General features: G+C 50.2%; 4 protein-coding genes across 4 annotated transcripts; 3 read left to right on the forward strand and 1 right to left on the reverse strand.

Annotated features, from left to right (window-relative positions):
• Window position 1: 1 nt before the first annotated feature.
• Window positions 2–2,776, forward strand: VFPPC_11033 (von Willebrand domain-containing protein; the record flags this gene model as incomplete). Its single annotated transcript, XM_018289308.1, has 1 exon — window positions 2–2,776. One exon carries the CDS (start codon window positions 2–4, stop codon window positions 2,774–2,776), a length of 2,775 nt encoding a protein of 924 aa, XP_018136945.1.
• A 5,714-nt stretch (window positions 2,777–8,490) lies between these two features.
• On the forward strand, window positions 8,491–10,440 carry VFPPC_11031 (sterol esterase carbohydrate esterase family CE10; the record flags this gene model as incomplete). Its single annotated transcript, XM_018289307.1, has 1 exon — window positions 8,491–10,440. One exon carries the CDS (start codon window positions 8,491–8,493, stop codon window positions 10,438–10,440), a length of 1,950 nt encoding a protein of 649 aa, XP_018136944.1.
• Window positions 10,441–13,972: 3,532 nt separating this feature from the next.
• VFPPC_14864 (hypothetical protein) lies at window positions 13,973–14,458 on the reverse strand (the record flags this gene model as incomplete). Its single annotated transcript, XM_018292632.1, has 1 exon — window positions 13,973–14,458. The coding sequence occupies one exon, from the start codon at window positions 14,456–14,458 to the stop codon at window positions 13,973–13,975; it is 486 nt and encodes a 161-aa protein (XP_018136942.1).
• Window positions 14,459–15,550: 1,092 nt separating this feature from the next.
• Window positions 15,551–16,373, forward strand: VFPPC_14863 (hypothetical protein; the record flags this gene model as incomplete). Its single annotated transcript, XM_018292631.1, has 2 exons — window positions 15,551–16,033; window positions 16,080–16,373. 2 exons carry the CDS (start codon window positions 15,551–15,553, stop codon window positions 16,371–16,373), a joined length of 777 nt encoding a protein of 258 aa, XP_018136941.1.
• Window positions 16,374–19,551: the final 3,178 nt, after the last annotated feature.

Raw genomic sequence — 19,551 nt, forward strand, 5'->3', positions numbered from 1 at the left:
CATGTCTCGCAACTACATTCCCTGCGGCTGCATCGTCATCATCGACAACACTCAGCGCTACCTCGCTCTTTCATCTACATCAGCTCACACAACCATCCTCTCAACCACATCTCGCACGACCCTCACTCAGACCTACATCAATAACACGGGCTCTCTACTCCGGGAAGCACGCTACGTGTTCCCTATCTACGATGGCGTGTCTGTCGTGGAATTCACATGCACTATTGGAAAAGACGTCATCAAAGGCGTTGTAAAGGAACGGGAAGAAGCAAAAAGAGTCTTTCAACAAGCCGTGGAAAGGGGTCAGGCCGCGGGATTGCTAGAGCAGAGTCTCTCGGCGTCAGATGTCTTCACCACCAAGTTGGGCAATGTCCCAGCTGGCGAGGAAGTCAAGGTGGAGATTACGTATCTCGGGGAACTGGAACACGACGCAGAGTTGGATGGAGTGAGATTTACCATTCCCACAGCTATTGCGCCGAGATATGGGGACTCTATGCGTTATGGCGCTGCTTCGGCTCCAGAGGTTACGGTTGATGGAAAGATTGCCATCACGGTTGACGTTGATATGGGGTCTGGGTGTGCCATCAAGTCGGTCCAGTCGCCCTCGCATCCAATTTCCGTCAACATTGGCACCATGAGTACGAATGCGTCTTCTGACCCGTCACTGCAAATGGCATCTGCATCGCTGTCCCTTGGTTCAGCAAATCTCGACAAAGATTTCGTCGTGCAAGTTGTTTCTTCGGGTCTGGGATCGCCGGCCGCTCTCCTCGAAGTTCATCCAACGATTCCCAACCGCCGCACTTTAATGACGTCCCTCGTCCCCAGATTCAACTTGCCAGTGGAAAAGCCCGAGGTTGTGTTTGTCTGTGACCGCAGCGGCAGTATGGGAAGCGGCCAAAAGATACCCAACCTTATTTCAGCGCTCAAAATCTTCCTCAAGTCTTTGCCCGTCGGCATCCGCTTCAACATTTGCAGCTTTGGGTCGCACCACAGCTTCCTCTGGCCCAAATCTGTCGAATACACGCAGCAGTCTCTCGACAAGGCTATTCGTCATGTAGAGACTTTCTCGGACGATTACGGCGGCACTGAGATGCTTGCGCCAATGCAAGATACATTTCAGAAGAGAATCCAGGAATCCAATCTCGAAGTATTCCTCCTGACGGATGGCGAGATCTGGGATCAAAACGAGCTCTTTGAGCTCATCAATCAAGAAATGGCTACCAGCAAAGGAGCGATCCGGGTATTCACTCTTGGCATCGGCGAGGACGTCAGCCACGCGCTCATAAAGGGTGTTGCACGCGCAGGCAACGGCTTCTCTCAAATCGCTGGGGAAAATGAAAAGATTGACAAGAAGATCGTGCGAATGCTCAAAGGTGCGCTTACGCCACATATCACAGATTACACTCTGGAAATCAAGTACGACCAGTTGAAGGAGGCGACCGGACCTGACACCGAACCCCTGGAGGATGACTTTGAGTTGGTGGAAAAGGTCATGGATGCCTTGACGATTGATGTACAAGACCTGCCCGAGGAGGTTGATGAAGCAAAACCGCAGGACCCCAAGGCGCCCATCTCGCTCTTTGACTCAAGCGTCAAGAACGAGGATCTGGAAATGAAAGATGCTTCAGACGACCTCGAACAGGAAAAGGCATCGTTGCCCCCGGTTGACAACCCCAAATATCTGCAGACGCCATTTGACATTCCGCCTCTCTTTCCATTCCATCGCACAACAGTCTATGTCATGTTGTCTGAGGAGACTCCCGATCGAGAGCCGAAATCGGTCATTTTGAAAGGCACTTCCCGTCAAGGACCCCTTGAGCTTGAAATTCCCATCACAAAGGTCGACCAGAACAGTGCCACATTGCACCAGCTGGCAGCTAGAAAGGCGGTCCAAGAGCTTGAAGACGGCAAAGGTTGGCTCTATCACGCCAAGGATGCCAAAGGACAGCCACTCCATGACAAGTGGGCCGCCAAGTTTTCCTACATCGCCAAGAGGGAAGCTGTCAGGCTTGGAGTGGAATACCAAGTTGGTGGCAAGTGGTGCTCTTTCGTAGCCATATCTGACGATGACTATGAGAGCGAAGAGACCGTTCACGCTCACCCCGAGGAAGTCATGGCCGCAGACGACTTCATAGAGCATGCCAATCTCAGGATGGCATGTAGGGTCGATCATGCCAGGAAGTCCAGCGGCGGGCGTGCAAGACACATTGTACAGTCGGCAGCCCTGGCAATGGGAGGAATGGGACAGGCTATGCGCCAGAGAATGGCACCGATAACGAAGTATAAGGCTAGAGCTTTCAAATCATCGGCGCCGCAACTACAATTCCAACGAAAATCTCTTTCTGAAGAGGAAGAGGAAGAGGAAGAGGAAGATGAAGACATGGGATTCGCACTCTGTGATGACGGTGGGGCACCAGCTGCTCCTGCGGTTGAGAGCCGAAGCGCTCCAACAACCCAACCTGAATCCGAAGGCTTGTCCGGCTTAGCTGCTCTACAGAGCTTCATTGGAAGCTGGAATTGGAGTGCTCAGCTTGAGAATATCCTTGGTATCACCCAGGTTCAAGCTACAAAAGCCATCAAGCTATCCGCAAATGGGGACGTGGCCAGCATGCTCGCCACACTCTGCACACTCGTCTATCTCAAGAAGAAGATGGCTGCTGACAAGGATTCATGGGAGTTGATGGCCGACAAGGCAGAGAATTGGCTGCAGGACCAAACGGGCCAGACTGTGGAGGAGCTTGAGGCGTTGGTTGAAGATGCTAAGCTGTTTGTTTGAGTATCCTTGCCACATTTTGGAGCTGAACCGGCCAACACCGGTGGGATGACCGGATTTGCCGGGCATTTCCGGTCATGATTGCTAGAGATTGGCGGAAGTTGCAGCCATGAAGGACGGTTCCACCAATTGATACCGGCGTGGCGCGGCGGATGAGCCGTGGGGGGCTTCTCTTGGCCAATGCTTGAATTGTGGATGTGACAGGCTTGAGTCTGGGGGAGGAAACAGCCTGGAGGAGTCAAGTTGATATTCGGACCGGGCTTGTGCATTTCACAACTCCTCAGGATACTGTTTCGCAGTTCGAAGTACGTAGGTAGTTGGACGTAATATGTGCCTCAAAATATCTTTATGGCGTAACGGGCGGTTTATGAAAACAAAATCAAATGCGTCCGCGTCGAGTTGACCACAGTGGAAGCTGTGAAGGTCGTTCTGTGCCAAGTGATTTATGAATGCCGGTAGGAGTGTCAATAATACCAGTTAACCATATCTGACGACTTAAAATCCCACTGCAAAGCAAGTCTGTAGCCAGGCTGGACTATTCCTATTCCTGGACCGTCGCTACGGTCTTGCATTCAGACCTAAAGCTGATGCAACGTATCCATGCAGTGATTTTGTACCCTTGCCAGAGCAGGTGTTAGGAGGGGAGTGTGAATGTGAGGGGGATATGCGAAAGAATGTGCTTATCAACGCCACGAAGATATTGAATTCCCGTCCAATTGACATTCGAATGTTGAAGCGGATGATGAATAAACGCAATTCTCGAATCTCATGCTTGAAGGCCCATGTTGCATGGCTTGAAGTCCTCTGGGGCATGCGGGTCTGTCTCGAGTTTCCAGGAGAGTGAACCTGCACCAACTCCAACTTACGGCTGGCGTTCCGATGGTGGCGTCTTGGCTCTCAAAGTCCCCTGTACATTATTCACCTTGAAGCAATTGGAGAAACCACCACCGAAGCTAGCGATAACCGTGCAGCCATGCGGCGCTCACTGTAGCTCGTGTCAAGTGGCCAAACTCGACTAGTTTCTTTGGCGACAGGTCGTGCGACGTGGGGTGATAGCAAATAGAGAATGTTACTGAGACAGATAGCACATATCCGACAATCGGTAGCTCCAACATCTCCAACGCCTCAAGGATTATTGGTGCTAATTTCGCCTGGTATCCGAATGAAGCCGGTTCTCCCCCAGTTCTGTACCAAAAGCCACGTTTAGAACGCAATTTAAGGGAGCTTTCGAGGATCCAGTGTTGACAACTGCTTGGCTAAAAGCCACTTCCGGAAACCGCTGGGGCAAAGCGCGGCGCCAAGGCTTTTGTTCACCGGAGACTTAGACTCGCGTGCCGATTGTTTTGCCTGACGTGGGACGTGGGGGATGGACGATTATGGAGAATGAATCATACGCACAACAGCGTATGGGGTAATCATTGGGTACAGAGGCCAGGTTCCGATGGGTGAGGGAAACGGGCGTTTGATGTGGATTCTGCAGACTTGACAACGTTGGTCGAGATTGTTGCTAGTCTCGTTCGAGTCGAGTTGTGGTGTTGCTCACTTCCCATGTGTGATGTGTGGGTGACAAAGGTGAGTGTGGCATTTTCTCCGTACTTTGCCTTCTTGCTGGTCATCACACTTGCCTTTCTTATCCCTGTCGTTTTGGGACCCCCGAGCCAGGTCAAAGGTACCAAACCAGATCAGACCGGAGTACCGATGTACTTATCTTTTACCCTTTCTATTATCAGGTATCAGGATGCATCCATGCACCCTTGCTCGAGGCATGTGTAGCTAGAGTCGATCTGAATTAGTATATCTGCCAAGTCATGCCCACCTCAAGTCTTGTCTGTTGTTTGAGTCTTGACTCGACCCTGCCCTGTTCCCCCAAGGTGTCTCATACAGTGCTCGACCGTTGATCGCCAAATCCGAGCAGAGTACACAAACAGTGATAGCAATCATGGCCGCTGAAGTCGACAGAAAGCAAGAGGCCAGCCTCGTCCAGCATGATTCGGTGACCTTGCCGCACAAGACGGGGCCAGCCGACCCTGAGCTCCTCGAGGCCATCCGTGCCGAGCACCAGATGAGCTTTTTTGAGGCATTGAAGCTCTATCCCAAGGCTGTTGGATGGTCTGCTTATGTATCCCTTGGTGTCATCATGCTGGCTTTTGACCCGCAGCTCATCGGTAATCTGTACGCCATGCCACAGTTTCAAAAGGATTTTGGATATCAAAGCGGCGATGAGGTAAGTTGCACTCTCAAACAACGGCTCGGCATATGGCACATTTCCCTTATAAATCCCAGTAATGGTTGTCGGATAATCCAGCTAACAAGTCATCCCATAGTATGTCATCACCGCTGCTTGGCAAACTGCCCTCTCCATGGGCAACCCCATCGGACAGGTTGTCGGAGCCTTATGGGCAGCTTACCCCATGGATTTGTTTGGTCGCAAGCGCACCTTTGGCGTCTGCGTTATTCTCGTCGCTGGTCTTGTCTTCATTCAGTTCTTCGCTCGCTCACTCGCTGTTCTTCTTGCCGGAGAATTGCTTGCTGGTCTTGTCTTGGGCATGTTTGTCGTCATTGCACCCGCTTATGCCTCCGAAGTCTGCCCTACTGCTATTCGTGGCCATCTCACTTCTTTTGTGAACCTCTGCTTCGTCATCGGACAGCTTCTTGGTAATGGCGTTACCGCAGGTACACAAAAGATCGACAGCCATTGGGCCTACTCTCTTCCCTTTGCTTTGCAGTGGTTCTGGGTTGTCGTCATTATACCCGGTATGCTGTTCGTCCCAGAGAGTCCTTGGTGGCTGGTGCGAAAGAATCGCATGGAGGACGCCGAGAAGTCTTTGCGCAGACTTGCCTCACCCAAGGTTAATGTTGCTGCTACTCTTGCGTTCATCGTGGAAACAGATCGACTGGAGCAGGAGCTTGAGGCTGGTAGCACCTACCTGGACTGCTTTAAGAAGGTGAATTTGCGCCGAACCGAGATTTCCATTGGCGTCTACTGCACACAGGTGCTCAGCGGTATCTACCTCATCAACTACGGCACCTACTTCTTCCAGCAGGCCGGTCTTCCCACTGACCAAGCCTTCAACATGTCCGTAGGATTCATGGGTGAGTAAACACGACATTGGGCTGTATTGGCCCTCCTGCCCTGCGCGCAACTGGTTCATGAATACTAACAGACATGTTCTCATAGCGGTCGGTCTTTTTGGAACTCTCGTTTCTTGGTTCCTCATGGTCAGACTCGGTCGACGATTCCTGTACAACTACGGTCTTGCCGTCCTCGTCCTCCTCCAGTTCGTCATTGGTATTCTCGACTGCATTCCCGGCCGTCCATCGGGTGCCATCTGGACCGAGTCGGCGCTCATGTTGATTTGGAACTTCTTTTACGACATTTCCATCGGTCCCATCTGCTTCGTCCTCCTCGCTGAGTGCTCTGCTACTCGTGTTCGTTCCAAGACTATCGCCGCTGCCACTGCTGCTCAGGGACTCTTGGGTATCGTGATGACCGTTGCGATTCCATACATGATCAATCCGGATGAGGCCAATCTGCAAGGAAAATTGGGCTTCTTCTTTGGTGGCCTGGCTGGCTTGTGTCTTGTCTGGGCATACTTCCGTGTTCCCGAGACGATTGGTCGCAGCTACGAAGAGTTGGATCTGCTCTTCGACAAAGGTGTTTCTGCGAGGAAGTTCAAGGGATATCGTCTGGAGGGTGCTTTGTCCGCCGGCCTGGACGACAAGCTTGTTGGGTAGATAGAGTTGTAGTTGTGCGATTTTGACCTTCGTTAGGCGGAAATTGTCTCGGCAATATGACAATATAATCTTTTAATGAATTGCGTTTTGCCCTAAGTGATGTTTAGGTACTCTTATGAAGGCGAGTTTGGGAACATGTTGACGAATGCCCACGTGTAGCAATACGATGGGATGGCCCTGGTGTTGTTATTTGCATTGCTCTTGGTCCTCGAATTCCGATCCAAAGCATATTTGGATTCACTGTTTGTTCCTGCGATCGTACTCTCGGATTAGAATCTGGTTCAAGGGGCGAGAGTGCTCGCCAATACGCTCTGCACACTCTGCCAAAGATCTAACGGGCTTTTCTCGAACTGAACAATAGTTCATTGCATGCCATAGACTATGGAACCATGGATCGCATCCATGCAAACAAGTCAGGATTACAAGCTGGAACAGAAGGTGAGAATGTACTGATGTGTCACGACGTGGATGCATTGATCCGTTTGGCTTCACACCTTCCACCTGCCACCTGCCAGCTGCTCGCAGCCGTATCGAGAATGTGCCAGCTGGCAAACACCTATTTATTTAATACCTTTGCCAATCACAGTCGATTGTCTTCATCTCAATGTTGGCTCTTGCGAAATTGTGAAATTCCTCCTCTTCCCTTTTCTCCTCACTTAATGCTCTCCTGTCAGCAGTGTTCATCGTTGCTCTGACACACTTGTGAAGCTCGGTCTTCAAGTCGCAAATGCTTGCCATGGACCCTTCATCGCTCTCAGACTTTTTCAGTCGAGTCATCCCACTACGGAACTGGTTAGAATTGCCAGAAGTGCCCCTTGCGGATGAGTTCATGGCCAGCCATCCGCCCCGATTGCCGCTCAATGACTTCGAGGCTCGAGCCCAGCTTCGAGATCAGTATTTTGAAACTCAATATCGCTTACTCCGCTTTGAAGCCACCGAAACCTTGAGACGTGCGGTACAAACTATACGAACGGCCTCAAATGCCACTCAATTAGGACCAAATCCAGATGAACAAGAGGATCAAGTTGCGGCCAGCACCCTAGCAAAGGTCAACGTGTATAAAAATGTAACAATTAACTACTGCTTCTTAATTCCTCATTATATTAACCAGACATGCTCCCAGGTTCGCATAACAGGGTATGCCCTTGGGCGAGACGGAGCAGGCCAACGAGTTGTGGTGCCCGATGCCCCTGTCCGCGATCCTGACGAAGAGGATGAAGACGACTCTGATGACATCGAACTATTCTGCCCAGGCTCTTTAGTTATTCTGTCCCGAGATTTATTCAAGTCCACATGTTATGTGGCAACCGTTATGGAGAATGACGGACTACGAGATCAACCGCCAACAATTGATATTATTTGGGCAACGCAGGACTACATGATCACCGACTCGAGTGTGGATTTGGTTATGTTAGAACCAACCAGTGGGTATTTCGAGTCGCTAAGGCACACTATGCTGGGACTTCAGCAGATGTCCCAGACAAGGTATATACCGACTGTAACATCAATGCATATTATGTACGAGTACGACTTATTAATACGTCTCTATTAGTTGCCTGCTGGGTCCATACCTCTTTCAGTCTGGACCTCATTCCGTTCCATCAATTCAATATCTCAAGGAAACTCCAAATGGAGATCCAGTAGTCCCGAAAACTGCTAGGAGCCTGGATAAAACTCAGCACGATGCCTTTACAGAAGCGGTAACCCGAGAGATATCCATTATTCAGGGTCCGCCAGGCACTGGAAAGACATTTACTTCTAATGTCATTCTTCAGAGCCTTGTTCAAACACAGCGGCAATGCCACGAGGCTCAAATCAATCCTGGTCAGCCTAGAATCCCAATTATCGTGGTAGCACAAACAAACCACGCTCTGGACCAGCTACTTGAGAAATACAAAGAAACCGCGGACTCTGGCAAAATTGTCCGCCTAGGTGGTCGAAGCAATAGTGAAGCGATTTCCGAGCTTACACTACACAAGTTAATGAGAGCTTATGTGCCCGGCTTTCACAGACAGTCCACGAAGACTCTGCATTCCACCCTTAAGCAGACAATTATCGCGCTTCGTGAGGCTCACACATTGGGAAACGACGTTCTTGATGCCAAGGAGCTCCTAGAACATAAGATTCTTTCTGAAGATCAATACTTTTCCGTCACCGATGATGACTGGGAGTCGACTGATTGCGCCGGAGGTGACCTCGCAGAGTGGCTTGGACAACCCCAACACCAACATCACCTTGCTTCCGGCTCACCTGATAACAAAGCAGGGACACATGTCAGTAGCGAGGCACACAAAAGCAAGTTGGAGCCTCGCTGGCAAAGCTTAGGCGTGAAGTTTGTACCCTTCGACATCCAGCGTCAATGTGGGAGGCCTAGTAGGTACTCTCAGGAGGCCGCCATCTACCAACTAGCCCATAATCGCAACCTCTATAATATCAAACTTGAGGATCGATCGACAGTCTATAGCTACCTAAAAGATAGCCTACGTGATATCAAGAGTCCGGCCATACCAGACCTGCTTCAGACATATAACGACACTTGGACATCGATCCATAACATCCTAGTCACAAACAGAATCGCCTTTATACAGGCGGCCGATATCGAAGTCATTGGGTGTACTGCGACAGGTTTGCTAAAGTACCGAGAACTCATTGCTAGCCTCCGGCCCAAAATTTTGCTCATGGAAGAGGCTGCGGAAATTCGAGAGAGTGACACGATTGCTGCTCTCCTGCCGTCCATCGAACATCTCATTTTCTTAGGCGACCACCAGCAGTTGCAACCACACGTTGACTTGCCGGAACTCGCACAGGATCCATACCGCGTCAACATTTCCATGTTTGAACGTCTTATCAAACTCGGTATCCCACATCAAATTCTCCTCCAACAACGGCGTATGATACCCTGCCTGCGAGAAATAGTACAGTTGTTTTACCCACGACTGGTTGATCATACGCCAACTATATCGAAGCTTCCGTTAAATATCCCCGGTGTCAGCACACCTTTGTGGTGGTTTCAGCATGACTGGCCAGAGTCTCCCGGAATTGGAAACTCTGTTCAGAACTTTACAGAAGGCCTGATGATAGTACGATTTGTCCAGTACCTGGTCACTCGAGCAAATATCTCGCCGAATCGCATTACGTTGCTCACCTACTACAGGGGCCAGGTTGACATATTGAACAAACTGCTTGCCAGTAACCAATGGCTCGTCGCATGTGAGACCGAGTGGGCTGTGCGAACTGTTGATGGCTTCCAGGGAGAAGAGAATGACATTATTCTCTTGTCTCTTGTGCGTGGGCCAAATGGCAAAGCCGGATTCCTAACCCAGGAGAATCGTGCCATTGTTGGTCTGAGTCGTGCAAGAGTTGGCATGTACATCTTCGGACACAGGGATGTCCTAACCAAGCACCCAGTGCGAGGCGAGACTTGGTCAAAGGTGGTACGACAAATGAAAGGGAAACAAGGTCGAGCATTGCCACTTTGCCCTAGTATGGACACTGAGGTCGTTCATGTTGACCATCCAGATCAATTAAAGCGAATCATAAGAGACCCTCAATACCGAAAGGATAGCAGTACACACTCTTCCGGTGGCCCAGATTCAGAGAAACAGCCTTTTGCTGTACAAGCTGCAGAGGTTAAAGTTTCTCTGGGCAGTACTAGAGAGGACGAAGGGCAAAGCCCACAGATAAAGTTACCATTCCGCATAGAGGCCGATCGCCCATCATCACCACCCGGACAGCAATTAGACGACATGGAGGAATTAGCTTCCGACTTGAAGTTATTGTCATTTGAAGACTTTGAAACTATTCCTTTGTCAGCACCAGATTGTCCATGGGACCGTCCGCCATTGATGCCGACCATCACGCCAATGAAAGAAGACTTACTCTTGGAATTTTCGGATGATGAAATTAGCGAGGCTGGGACGGAGGATAGCTAACGGAAGCTAGGCGACTAAGTACCTAGGTGACTGGCCACAGTTTGATCACTTTCGTGAGGGTTGAAATGGGTTCATGGTGCAAAGTATATGGCCGTCAGGTTTGGGTTAGCATCATGATCAAATGTAAAGTTGATGGAGAGGGGTTTGAGCCTCTGACACACAGAAAAACTGGCATGGAATCGTTTTGTGTCCTCGGATTAGAACTAGTCTTTAGCAAGACTTGCGTCTTGCGAATCTAAAAGATGCAATAACGATCACATTTACAAAGATTCCTAAAGTTCAAAGTGTTTGAAGGTGGACGGTGACAAAACACAACCAACTGGAACGAGATACTCGGGGACCACGAAAAGGTACCGGCTAGCCTGGTTTGAAAGCGCACTAGCCAAAAGTCGCCCAACTTGCGCCAATGTACCATGCTCCATCACTCGCATGTGCATTCTGGCAGGTCGCAATGGCAGAAGCTGCCATGGCTTTATTTTAGATTCACTGGAGCTGCGACTGTGCAACGCTACGCTCTTCACAACACGAAACTTGCTTCAATTGACCTCGCTTTCCCTGTTCACAGTGCACAGGACAAGACCGAATCACCCTCCAGGTCCAGTTCTTCATCGCTCCTTGAATCAGTCAGTGTCCAACCCCCACAGGCGAAGCAAAGCAGCGCACGGTGCTGGGAGCTGGGAGTCGGGGGCTGGGATAGAATCCACGGTCGCACCGATCGCGACGGCGGTTATGGACGAAGAGCAATAGCGCATATCGGCCCTCGGTTACTCTAAAGAGCACTCTCCTGTAATTTGTTTTAGCGACGCGTGCCCTCATCGTCACCTCCCAGGATTCGCGCCGCCGCCATGGACGAGGAGGACAGGTTCTCGGCGAGTTCGCCCGAATCGGAGCGACAAAACGAGCCGGACGAAGTCATGGAAGATGCTGAAGACGGAGACAATGATGCGGAACAGGACGACGAAAACAACGACGATGATGACGACAACAACGATGACGACAACGAGGGAAACGACAACAACGAGGGCGACGATGCGGGAGAGGACAACCAAAACGCCAACGCCAACGCTGATGGCAATGGTGACGCCGGAGGTGAAGGCGATGGACAGTCAGGGGTCAAATCCAGTAAATCCAGTACACCGACGCTTTCGGCCGCCAGACTACGCCTCCGACCACAGCTTCGACCCGAGGCCATCACCGCGCGCCTGTATGATATCGTCCCTACCATGGCTGCCCCTCAGTCAACCAGTGTCAATGCAATGGCCATTACTCCCGACTTGCGCTACTGGATAACGGGAGGCTCAGATGGTTATATTCGCAAATATGACGGGCCCGGTACTATAAACGGGAAACTTGCCCTGACGGTTGCCCAGAAACACCCATTTGTGGACAGCGTCACCAAAGCCGGCATCTTGATGTCGTACTGGGAGAACGAGGAGCCCGCTGCTCCTGGGCGCGGCGACCAGGACCACAACTTGTCCCCGGTCTATTCTTTGGCGGTTCACTCACGGGCTCTCTGGCTTCTTTCCGGCCTCGAATCCGGCGGTATCAACCTGCAAAGTGTCCGCCACGATGAGGGTAAGAAAATCGCGTGCTTGCAGAAACACACCAATGCAGTAAGCTGTCTGATGCTTGCGCCGGATGAAAAGAGCGTGTTAAGCGGCGGCTGGGACAAGAACATTTTTGACTGGGACTTGAACACCGGGCAGACAATCCGCAGCTTTGACGGATCTGGAGGTCAGATCTCTTCGATTGAATTGCGACCTGCCAGTGGTGATCCTGTGCCTGCAGAAGCAGACGAGCCAATACAATCATCAACAATATCAACTAACAATGGTGCCCCGATTACCAACGGCATTCTCAAAGAGGAATCTGGCGGCACGGGAGGTGCAGGGCAAGAGGGCTTTGGAGCGTCTGGAGGAGACGGCGAGGCATCACCAGCTCATGAGAGTCTTTTTGGTGGCAGCGATGCAGGAAGTCTCTTTGGAGAGACTGCCGGCGAGCAGCCATTCGGAAACGATGACGACGGCTTTGGCGCCAGTATGGACATGATGCCGAGCCATGAAGGGGGTATGGACCACTCGGCCGACTTCGCCATGGCAGACATGGAAACCACCAAAGAGCCGGATACCTCTATGCATAGTGTGCCAGCTACTGAAACACAGACTGAGGGCCCTTCTCAGAATGCAATGGACATTGACAAGCCAGCCGCGGCAATGGGTGACTCTGCTCTTCCCAGTGAAGCCAAGATCTCTGGGGAAGCTGCCAAATCCGAGGAACCGACGACTACTCAGGCTAGCCAATCCCAATCACAATCCCTCAAGGCGGAAGAAGAAGATTCAAAAGCATTCGCACAATTGACCGACGACAAGGCAGCGTTGAAAAAATCGCAATCACCAGGACTATTAGCTTCTCAGCCAGCCTCACAACAGTTTGATCAGTCACAAGTATCGCCCACTACTTTCCTCTCCTCCTCCATTACCGGCACAATCCAACTATGGGATCGCCGTGTACCCAACCCCGTTGCCAGAATTGGCACAAGACAAGGTGTCCCCCCCTGGTGCATGAGTGCATGCTGGAGCCCCAACGGCAATATGATTTATGCTGGCAGAAGAAACGGCACAGTGGAAGAATTCGATGTGAGAAAAGCAAAGCGCGGCTGGGCACCCGAGAGAGCAATGAAGTTCCCAGCTGGAAGTGGCGCTGTTAGTGCTGTACGATCTATGCCCAACGGTAGGCATCTTGTGTGGTAAGTGTCCTAATCATGGTGTTGAGCATTTGGCGCGAAATTCAATCTATTAACACTCTTAGTGCATCGCATGATATCCTGCGATTGTATGATCTCCGAGACACCCAGGCGTTCAGCCATTCAACCGTTCCGTTTCTAATTATCCCCGGGCCCCCTCGTGCTGGTGTCATATCCAGCTTGTACATTGACCCGACTAGTAGCTTCATGCTCAGTGCCGCTGGAACACGAGGCTGGGATGGGACCAGCACTGAGGTCTTGATTGGGTACGAAATCAGTGTGGTTAATGACTAGTTACAGATGTAGTTTTGAGGAGAGTGTCGCAACTTTAGGCGCATGGGTTGTGATGGGTTGGGTTCTAGGCTCTGTCTGGGTATTTGGGCGTTGTGGCGCCATCATTGGCTTACGTTTGGATGTGGTTTCAATGTCATCTGGTAGTTGGAAAGAGTTGGATGAAAGAATTCATAGAGTGTTTTGATAGCTTGTATTTGGATAATCCTTCCTGTTTCGGTGCTCAGCTTGAATTAGGTGGATTTCAAGTAGCGTTTCGAGACCAGACCAGCGGAATGGCTCAAAGACAGCGTGCTGTACGCCCGACGGAATACGGCAATAGATTATTTTCGGTGTTGATGAACCTTGTCTAAGACATGCGACGAGTTGCCGTTGTAGTCGTGCTCTTCTCCCCTTTGTCAATCCAATATCAGAGACAGCGCCGGCTGTCGTGGTCGTGTCCCTACCAACTTTCCTCGCTCGTTCACTTTCAACGAGCTGTTCCTCGTCTGATTCGTCTCACTCGTCCTCATCATCAAACTTGTCCACCTGGTACTGAAATGGATCAACCTTGGTCTTGTTATACGCCAAAATGGTATCCCTATCTTCCTTAGTATACCAATTTGGGTTGCAGATAATCATATTATCAAGGTCTAGTTTTCGACCTGCTTTTCCCCCGTTTTGTTTCTTTTTTACAACCGGTCGCTCGTCTTTCCCAGATGATGCGAGGGAGTTGCTCTTCGCCGTCACTTGTTTCCCGTCTGAGGATTCGTTCTTTGCCACATCTGGCTCCTTTGTTCGACGATTCGGTTCTTGTTCTTGGCGCTGTAGGCAGACTCGACGGGGAACGCCAAAAGACAAAAGGTCGTGGTGATTTTCGAGGTAAGCAAGCCACTCTGGATTTTGTTCCTGCGGTTCATGAACGAAGTATGCCTCCAAGCCCTGAGGAATGGGGACGTCCACCGCAGGAATAGCCCTGCTATTACGCCGTCTTGACCCAGACATTTCGCTTTCTACTCTTTGTTACAAAAAGTGTACAGCACAAGGTGTAGTAGATGTTGCGAATAGAACACGGTGCGAACGGTGTGCTCCAAGTCCAGGATCTACCATCGAGGTTTCTGAACACGGGGTATATATACGCAGTCAATACATGTGATTATGACAATTCTTTGATGGCCACTGAATGACCAAAATAATTCGTGCACCAACTGTACTGCGTTTCACGGTCGGTGAACAAAGGAGCACTTCATTGTTCATAGCCGTCTTTTTTTGTGTTCAGTGCAGAAACAACGTGTGCTTCACATGCGAAGAGGTCAAAGGGATTAAAGCCACTTCTGGATCTGAATACGACTATGTGAGTCTGTAGACGGAGAGTTGAGCAATTCAACAACAGATGGAACAGCGTGTTTGCCATCTTCACGCGAGGATTCCGTGCTCATCTGGACGTTTTCGATCTCACGAAGTGGTCATGGATTGGGGTAATAATGGTTTGCTGATATATTTCGTGTTATTCAGACTATTGCGTTGAGTTACCTAGAGACGATATTGTTCTTCCAGTTCACCCACAGAATACAGAATGAATCATTAAGTAGACCCTGATTAGGACTCAAGCTGTCCGACATGTCACTCTGCTAATCATGTCACATTCAACAACCTGATTCATGTATAAGTGTCGTAGTCGTACTGAACCGCGTCGACAGTCCATTCAATCTCTTGGATCAAACGTACAGCCAGACGTGGCATCCGGTAGTGATTATCTCAACAGCACACGATGATTTCTAGACCAGGATCAGATGAATTTCACAACCTACATCAACATAGTACTGTCATGGATCTTTCAGTCCGGACAGGCATCAGACTATTCCAGCGTTAAAGGCAAACCTCTCTGCTTGCAGGGAGTACAGGCACTGCAGTGAAAGTGCCATAAACAGCGTTCAGGAAGATTCTTGGTATATAAACCTACTGAAAGTCCCATCATCCGGCATCATAGCCTTCTCAGCACACCACCAGCAACTACAAAACTAAATACCATCCAACACCAAAACAACCAGCAACTACAAAACTCGAATACCACCCAACACCGAAACCACCATCACCATGCCAGGATCCAAGGCCCCATCTGACAACAAGAGCTACGTCTCCCACCGAAGCGGTGCCTCCCATCGAACCGGTGCCTCTCATCGAACCAGTGCCTCCCATCGAAGCAATGCCCTCACCCAAGCCAACCTTAGCGCATTGGGCAGTGCAAACTCCAGGAGCGGTGCGAGCCAGGTGAGCAGGGCAAGCACCAAGAGACCCGGAGGCAACATCAGCCAGTTGAGCAGTGTAACCCCTGCCGACAGCGTGAGCCAAGTGACCAGCCGCGCGGGTTACGGGGGTAACGGAAGTCATGTTAGTGCTGCGATCCCAGGAAGCCGTGGGAGTGTTGCGGGTAGCATGGGCCAGGGAAGCCGTGTTAGTGCTGCGCCCTCACGATACTATGGGAGTGCTGTGAGTGGCATGGGCCAGGGAAGTCGTGCTATGGTTGCGATCCCAGAAAGCCGTGTTAGTGCTGCGCCCTCACAATACTATGGGAGTGCTGTGAGTGGCATGGGTCAGGGAAGCCGTGTCAGTACTGCCGTCCCAGGTTCCGTACGTCTATGTGCCCACCCAGGTTGCCAGAATCCTGCTACACACCCAGAATGCCCTGGCTGTGTTGCAGACCGCCAACGCCAATATCGTGGTAATGGGGGGTGTTCGGGGTGTTAAAACTGAAACGATGGGGGGAAAGTGGCGACATAAGTTGAAGGCACTCAAGGAAGAATACGATGCTTTGCGCGAGTACCAGATGGTGAGATTTGGGAAAGACAACGGGGTTAAAGGCGAGAGACAAGGCATTAGGTGGCTTTATCTTTATTTGGCAGAGTCTAGCACAACTTAACTCATCAGAAAACTGCTATAGCTCTAAGATCAGGTTAACATAAGATGGAGGACAACTTGAGACCAGATAGATGAGCTTTAGAATAGACTTTTGGTTATTATTTAAGACTTTATTTGCACAAAATTAACCGCTTTACCTGTCACTCATAACATTTATGTCCTGGAACAGCGTGTTTGCCATCTTCACGTGCTAATTTCCTGCTCGTCTAGATGTTTTCATCTCACAAAGTGGTTATAGTTTTGGGTATCTAATAGTAGTTTCTAATTGGTTTCGTCTTATTCAGACTATTTCTTTCAGTCAACTAGAGAATACAGATTGAATTATTATGTCGACCCTGAACAGGTCTTTAACCAGTCTAACAATGACTCTGCTATTCGTGTCAAATATGTCCCTCTGTACTTTAGCTACCTGTATTAACTACAAGTACTAAACCGCGTTGATAATCCATTTAATCCCTGTAACTAAACGTACAGCTAGACGTGGCGTCTGTAGTGGTGCTTGCCTTTCGCAGCACAAAGGATTTCTAACCAGCATTAGATGGAGTTCACAACATGTCCCAATAGACTATTGTTATAGATCTTTTAGTCTGAACAGACATACAACTATACTAGGGTCAAAGGGAAAGCCCTCCACTTACAGGGGACACACATATTAAAGTGAAAACACTATAGAGTTGTTCGTGAAGGTTCTTGGTATATAAGACTGACAAAAGTCCACATATCCGGCATCATAACCAACTCAGAAATATCCCCAGCAACTATAAAACTTGAATGCCATCCAACGCCAAAACCATCATCACCATGCCGAGCTCACATGTCCCTGTTGACAACCAGAGCCACGTCTCCCACCGAAGCGGTGCCTCCCATCGAAGCAATGCCCTCAACGCAAGCAACGTTAGCGCAGTGAGCGGTGCAAGCTTCAGGAGCAGCGTGAGCCAGGTGAGCCAGGTGAGCAGTCCAAGCCGCGCGAGCAACGGGGGTAACAGAAGTCATGTTAGTGCTGCGAGCGGCGTGAGCCAGAGAAGCCATGTCAGTGCTGCTAGCAACAGAAGCCATGCGAGCAACGGGAGTAACAGAAGCCATATGAGTGCCGCAAGCAACAGAAGCAACGGCAGCCATGTAAGTGCTGCGAGCAATAGAAGCCATCTGAGCGCTACGAGCACCGTAAGCCCTGCGGACAGCGTGAGCCAGGTGAGCACCAGGAGTGGTAGAAGTCATGGAAGCTACAAGAGCGGTGGAAGCAGCATGACCTACGGTCTCAGAGGAGGCAGCACCGACAGGGGAAGCTCTGCTTCCTACTACTCTTTCGATGTGGACGCCAGGCGCCGAGATCTGGAGACAAAAATTCAAAACCTGGAGGGTTACTTACACTCGGGCGCGTCGTCTTTTGTACCTCCAAAGATGTGGGTAGATGGGCACAATAAGTTGAAGGCCTGGAGGGAAGAATACCGAGAGTTGTCGGACCACTAGATGGTGAAATTTGGGAAGGCAAAGGGGTGAAGGCGAGGAAAGGGATTAGGGGACTTCATCTTCATTTGGCTGAATCTAGTGCAACTTATCACATTACATAACGTTGCAGCGCTACTGGCAAGTCAATACAAGTTAGATTGCAACTCGAGGCAAGATAGATGAGTTCTAGAATAGACTTTTGGTTATTATTTGAGACTTTATTCGCACAAATGTGACAGCTTTACCGGTGACTCTTAACATTTATGCCCTGGAAGCAGCGTGTCCGTCATCACTCACAGTCATGTCAATGTATGCCCAGGTACCTGCATCATCAACACCAGTCGTAGTTGTCAAACGTGCTCTTGTCAAGGGTATTGGTCCATAAGAACTGTTGTATCACTCCAACTCGATCGCCTTGTCGCCCATCGCACCCGTCCGATTGCTGCCTGCATGTTAATCGTAACTTCAAACCAGCACCAATAACTTGCTATTCGTGGTCAAGTTCGGGCCTATAAAGCGTTCGCAGCCAACTCCAACATAGTAGAGATAGTCCTATCACAAGGTCAAGGCTACCAACAACCTCCTACACCGAGAATAACCACAACTTAGCCCCATCTCAAACTAGATCCCTAAAACCAAGTGTACTCCGAATGGACTACAGAAATCAGTCTGGTTCAGTTCGGGACCGCTCCTCCTGGGGCCAAGAGCATGGCGAAAGCAGCGGGCAGGTTGTGGTCCGGGACCGCACTGTCGATACCCTGCGTGATGAATACTACAACGTCAGGCAACTAGACGACATTCGAAAGCAGACTGGGTTTAGGCTGGCTCCCAAGGCAACTCGTCAGCGGTACGAAAGAAGGCTGGCGAGACGAGCAACGGCTCTCTACAATGACTTACAACAGTTCACGCCGCAGCGGCACCACCACCAGCACACGTTGGAATGGGGGCCGTTTCCGCCTGGAGAGGCCGTGGAGTGCGCTCGTATTTCGAGCTGGAGCGATGTTGCTGAAACTTCTCAGCCGACAGAGGTTGATGTTGTTCACTCGCGATGGGCCTTGGAATGGGAGCAAGCAACGGTGCAGGCAGAGGGGCCGCAAACGGCGAAGAAAGAGAAGCACCGCGGCAGCAGGCCGTGAATTGTCTAGGACGTGTGAGTTCTTTGGGTTGTATCTTCTGAAGCTGTTAGGGGAATATACCGTATTCTGTTTTATTGGAACGATGGTGAAGGAGTCGTGGATATCTCTCAGCGCTTTAGGAAACCTTACTGGCATTTAGTTTTCACCACATTTACAGCGTCTCTTATTCTGTCAAGCTCAATACATCACTAGTATTTAAATTCACTAGAAGTACTACTCCTTCCACATCTTATACAGACTATTCCTTCACCTAGCCTAATTCACTTCCTGTGATCTTGGTTCAAAGCAACTGGTGATCCTGCTTTGCAACGACATTTCCGTAAAGGCTCGGAATATCCGTTCCAATACCACGCTCTCTCCTGAAATATCGAGGCCAGCTTCCAAGCTAGTGTCAATAACGCTTCCAAAGGCATTCCCTGCATAAGCTGCATGCAACTTCAACATCCCTCTCCCCCAATACCTCCATGCCAAAGCAAATCCCACAGCCTTATGCCTAGGCAACCACCGAGACAAACTGAATTCTATTTGGCATAATCACTTTTCCGAACATACATAACCACGCGTATCGCACCGGTAGCAACGTCATACATGTAG

The sequence above is a fragment of the Pochonia chlamydosporia genome, assembly GCF_001653235.2.
Source record: "Pochonia chlamydosporia 170 chromosome Unknown PCv3seq00013, whole genome shotgun sequence".
In the NCBI taxonomy this organism is placed as follows: Eukaryota; Fungi; Ascomycota; class Sordariomycetes; order Hypocreales; family Clavicipitaceae; genus Pochonia; species Pochonia chlamydosporia.